General features: G+C 32.7%; 1 protein-coding gene across 1 annotated transcript; it reads left to right on the top strand.

Moving 5' to 3' along the window:
• Window positions 1–252: 252 nt before the first annotated feature.
• LOC137828347 (polycomb group protein EMBRYONIC FLOWER 2-like) lies at window positions 253–5,448 on the top strand. The gene is made up of 9 exons (XM_068634871.1): window positions 253–368; window positions 1,367–1,469; window positions 1,662–1,717; window positions 2,440–2,545; window positions 2,666–2,831; window positions 2,917–2,994; window positions 4,717–4,850; window positions 5,019–5,081; window positions 5,204–5,448. The coding sequence occupies exons 2-9, from the start codon at window positions 1,458–1,460 to the stop codon at window positions 5,297–5,299; spliced, it is 711 nt and encodes a 236-aa protein (XP_068490972.1). The 5' UTR covers window positions 253–368; window positions 1,367–1,457; the 3' UTR covers window positions 5,300–5,448.
• Window positions 5,449–5,664: the final 216 nt, after the last annotated feature.

Raw genomic sequence — 5,664 nt, forward strand, 5'->3', positions numbered from 1 at the left:
AACTAATATATTTATTACATCTGACGTATATTAATATTAATTCAAGTAACTATTAAAATTTATATTAATATATTTATTATATGTGATAAATTTAATTGTATATTAATGTTAGTTAAAGTAATTATTAAACTCTAAATTAATAAACTTATTAATGTTATATTTATTGCATTGATGATTTTTGTAAATTTTATTTAATTGTCAAAAGCGTTTCCCTGACTTTGCGTTTCTTTCTTACCTCACTTGCTTGCATTTCACACTTTCACTTCAACTCTGGTTTTATATTAACCAAAGAGAAAGAAAGACACAAAGAGGGAGAGACAGCAACATTGGTTTTTCAATCTCTGTTTCATTTTGAGTTCAATTCTGAGGTACTATAGTACATCAATGAATGATCACAAACTCCACACACTTCACTTTTGAACCATTCTTCTTTGGTTCTATATTCTTTCCCTCTCACTCTTCTCTTTTACATTCACTCCTACTTCTCTTCTCCATCTCTTTCACCCCTTTTAGTTCATTCAAAGTGAGAACCTTGCAGTTTTTTTCTTCTCCTGTCCATTTACTTTTTTTCTGTCAAGATTGTATTTTTCTGTTCAGGGTATTCTCTATTTGGTTGGTTTTGTCTGCTTTGATCCCTTTTATGTTTTTTATTTTCTAATTCTTTCTTTGTGATTGATGCTTGTATGATACTTTGTTATTCCATTCACCTAGATATACCAGTCTTGTTTCCCACAATTGGAGAAACCATTGATGTTTTGTTTTGTTTCCCACAATGGGAGAAAACTAGGCCTTGACTTGTGATTGACATTTTCTGCTTATGTGAGTTACTTTGATACTTTGATATCTTCTTGTGTATGCTTAAAACAATTTCAAAGATTAATGAGTATAGAAGCATGCACCTATACAATTTTATATGATGCTTTTTACTCCAATCACTGCCTTTATGCTATCATCACTTGGTATATCTCACTTGCTGTGATATAACTAGTTATATCAGCAATCTCAGTGGTTTTCAACTTTATACAAGCTATGAGTGTTTTTTTTTCACCTGTTGACACTCAGGCTGTGGCATAGTTACAGAGTCTAATCCATTTATGAGTACCATGTCTTCAAAATTTGAATAATTGAGGTTTTTATAAACTTTTGCATCATTATCAATTGCATTTGTCAATAGAGAAAATATCACATTTTTAAAGATTCAGAGTTTCAGATAAATCTCATATGAATACGAGACTTCTCTAATAATAAGTATGAATAAGCATTCCTGGTGCAACTTCCTATCTTTCCTTTCTGACTAGGCTCACATTTTACGTTTGACATAAGCATTCGTGACATAACCAGTGATTATATATGTTTTTCCCTGCAGAAGCCATCTAGAAGAGGAGCTCACAGCCAACAAGAGTCTTTCTATTAATTGCAGGCCTGTAGAACTCTGCAACATTATTCAGTGACGTACTATGATGGGAAATGTACTCTATCTTATTTGCTAAAATTATCTGCCATTGTCATAATATTCTGTCGTTGTTTCTATCATTTGATTTAGAATATGTGTGAGTTGTTTCTGTCATTTGATCTAGAATATGTATGAAGATATTGGGCTGCTGATAAACTATTATTTATGGCATGTTGTATTACTAACAGAATTGGTCTTTGTTATGCAGCCAATATTCCTTCGGAGATGCTTGCGCTACAAGATACTGGAGAAGCAGAGGAAGAGGTAAAAGTTATCATATATAGATTTCGTTCTCCAACTTGCTCTCTTTTAACAGATTTACATCAGTTACATGCCTTATGTCCATGAGTTTATATATGCTATGTTCAATTTTAAATTAATTAGAATATTTTTTTAGTCAAGTTTCTGTGCGTTGACTGTTGAAATGAATATTTTGTGGTTCAGATAGACATATATTTACTATCACATGTGAAACTTGAGAGTGGAGAAACCAAAAAAATGTGTTTTCTTGCCATTATGACAAATTTAGAGGCAACTCAAGTCTCTGATACGAAGAAGAGGTGTACTTAGTTGAAAGATCAAGTTTCAAAACCTACACTTTGTTCTTTAGATTTTATGCGATTCCAAAATGAATTAGGATCATTCAGGAGTATTAAATCAAATTGTTCCATTAAGTGTATCTAAATGGTTTTAAGAGCATATGTAGTAATCATGTTCCTTTTGTCTTGATGGATTTCTTATTTATTGTTTAAAGAGAAGAAAAAATCTTCTTCTGTTTGAAATGATGAAGATAAATTATGTTTCTTATTTTTGTTCAAACTTTGCAATTCCTTTTTGTTGCTCTATTATGGTGTTTGCTTTTACTCTTTCAGATATGCTACAGTAATGAGACATTGTTTTTCATTCTGTTTTATCAGAATATAATTTACTAAATATAAATATTGATTTTGGTATATGCTAATGAGATGTTTTATTTGCATATGTAGAATACAAATGACAGTTACCGTAATGAGGAACATCACTAATAGGACAAATATCTTTCCTATGTATATCTGTCTTGGTAGGCAGATTTCTAAGAGTGGAGCTCCAATGGTAGGAATATTGCTTCTTAAAATCTCATTCAATTGCTTTTCCTTATGCTAACCAGTTTCTTACTTCTTAGTGTAAAACTGTATGATAATACCTTTTTTTAACTTTCCAAAAACAAAAAAGGATCGTATTGTTTATCAACTCGGTCGGATTTTCATCTTCCGAAGGTCCTCTGAAGTTGATATGAGTATTGAAGTCAAAGCAGAGTTTAAACTCCCAGAAATCAATAAGTTAGCAAAGGAAGCTAAATCTGGCAAAATTGATGTCTTGTTTGTCAGCACACCCACTGGTATATGTTTGTGCTAATGTGATTGAATTGTGATGGAAGTATCCACAATTTTGCCAAGTTCCTTATTATGACTATTTACATGCAGTTGAAGACTCATATTTCTCACAAGGAGTGAATTCAAACTCGTCGCCTCTGGATCTGAATCATCTGCCTTTTCCTGAATGTGAGATGTGCTTTAATTGCTAATTTTTTTGAGCCTACACCATGGTCATATTTTATATACTAATAATTAGGTAAAGTACTGCTATGGTTTCACTAACACTAGTATTGACAATATTCTCTGGTACATAACATGCAACCTGATGAAGTTTTGCTGTGATACCAATAGTGACATAGTGAAACTAGTTTTGTATTTTGAGAGGTTACTAGTATTGACAAGATTTCTACATTTCAAACCATCAAAGTGAATCTTGCTTCATATTTTGAGAGGTTACTTACTAGTTATTACAAAGTGGACTTTAAGCCTAGCTCAATCCCATAAAACCGGCTTATGGAGTAAGGTTTGCACTCACATATATAATGGAATATTTTCATATCTAGTCGATGTGAGATCTCTAACACACCCCTTCACGCCGAGAGTGACAACTCGTGCATAGGACAACATATTATGAGTGGTCCGATAACGGCCCGATAGGCCCAACAAGCACTCGCTAGGATAGGCTTTAAATGGTTCTGATACCATATTACAAAGTGGACTTTAAGCCTAACTCAACCCCATAAAACTGGCTCATGGGATGAGGTTTGCACCCACTTATATATAATGAAATATTTTCATATCTAGTCGATGTGAAATCTCCAACACTAGTATTGACATGGTTTTTACATTTCAAACCATCAAAGCGTGTACTAGGTTTGTCTACAATTTCATAGGGAATTTGTGAAAACCAAATCACAAAAGTACCATGAATTGGTATGCCAACACTAATTTGTGGTTTGCAAGGGTGAGTAGCAAATTATTTATCTATGCTCCTGACACCTTGAACAAGGTATTAAATTATGAAACACAATGATTAGGTAGGAAGTACCTCCTAGGATTGCTTCCCCAATTTTATGAACACTTTAGTCCACAATATATTATACAAATCAGATAAGATATCCTAAATTCTTAAATATTCAAACATAAAATAAAGATAATATGATCATTGTTTTGAAGTGCTAGTTGGCAATTTCCTGCCAAATGATTATACTCAACAAGAACTAAAACTTATCCAAATATGCTTCAAACGGCAAATAAACTTGGAAACTCAATAAACCTAGAATAAATTTAATGTTGGTGAGTCACAACCAACTTAACTCATCATTGGGATGATTGTTGGCGGTGAGAGAAGCTATGATTTGTTGAAAATTTCCACATTACATACATCAATTATTGGGGTGAAGTTTATATAATTGTTGGGCAACTTCACTTAATGTCATGTGGATTTAAGATAGAATCTAACATAGTATTGGATCCTATATTCAAATTTTGTTCCCTTTTCAGTTTCAAGGTAAATTCTAGCATGATATTAGAAATAGATATTATTATTGGCCCACCTTAACTACTATGGTGTCGTTTATATATCTGTTGGACTACTTAACTTTGTGTTAATTGGTATTAAAATGTAATCTAGCATCACAAGGTAACAAATTGATGAACGCTTCCTTGGAGGATTTGATAAGAACATGTGTAGGAAAAAGATCAGTAAGCAGGACACAATAGCACAGGGAATAATCTCTCAATTGGTTAACTAATTTATTCATTGTATTCTCTTCAAATTCTAAGATACTCAAATACACAATAAAGCTATTATAAAATATTTTGCTGATGAATGGTAGTTATAGATTAGTTTTCCCAAATGATTTTTTAGTGAATGATGGAATTTGTTCTACATTTTGTGCTTGACAGTGGGAGAATTCTGTCTTATGGGGAAAATGTCTTTAGAATCACTTTATAAGTCTTGGACTTATTTTCCTACTTTTCGTTTGGGAAAGCGTGCTGAGCTTTTCTCAACTGTGGGTATGCATCCATGTCTTCTGCAGGTATGCATCCATGTCTTCTGCTTCCTTTTATACAATTTATTTATAGTATATGATATGATATGATATGCATGTCACTATATATTTGGTCAAATAATCCATTTCAAGCTCCATTATCTATTCTCCATGGTTCCATAGATGTACTAGTTCATATCTTCCTTCATGTTGCAGTCGGTATTTGAAATTGACGATGCAAAATTCACCATTCATGTTCCACCAAATATTAAAAATATGGTTAGTACCAGCTTCAAAGTCATTCCCCACTGAGCAAGAAAATCACACACCTAAACTCCACAATCAGATATCAAATGTATTGACTGCTGTTTGTTTCTTTCCTTTTCTTTGTATTTCTAAAGAATGCATCAAGGGAGTTACATGTCAGAATTTCTGCTGAACAGTTTGGGTTCAAAGAAACATCTTCCGGGCCTCATCATTTCCTGCGCAGGATATGAAGTTTCGTTCTCATGATTTCTCAAATCGTTGGCTTTTTGACAAAAAAACTCAAAAAGGAAGCACAGTGATTTGGATATCATTGCAAATTTGAATTAGCTTTTATCTCAGTGTACTTTGGCTAAGCATAATTGATTGCATCCACCTTTGGTAGTTGTGCATGCAGTTACTCTTCAACTTGTTTCTTTTAGCAACTTTGGCTTTGTCTATTTTTCTATATGGATGGTTTAATATTGAAGATTCTGGATTATTAGCTTTCTTGGATTTTTCTATAAATATACTTTCTGAGATTCATAGCTGAATTGTATTCATAGTTATCAATCCCAAAAAGTGGTGGCATGGTTGCTATAACCGCATTATATTAGAC

The sequence above is a fragment of the Phaseolus vulgaris genome, chromosome 7 (genome assembly GCF_000499845.2).
Source record: "Phaseolus vulgaris cultivar G19833 chromosome 7, P. vulgaris v2.0, whole genome shotgun sequence".
Lineage (NCBI taxonomy): Eukaryota > Viridiplantae > Streptophyta > Magnoliopsida > Fabales > Fabaceae > Phaseolus > Phaseolus vulgaris.

Coding starts and splice junctions, on each gene's coding strand:
- LOC137828347 (XM_068634871.1), top strand. Junction 2,832..2,916: donor GTTTGTCAGCACACCCACTG/GTATATGTTTGT, acceptor ATTTACATGCAG/TTGAAGACTCATATTTCTCA. Junction 5,082..5,203: donor CACCAAATATTAAAAATATG/GTTAGTACCAGC, acceptor GTATTTCTAAAG/AATGCATCAAGGGAGTTACA.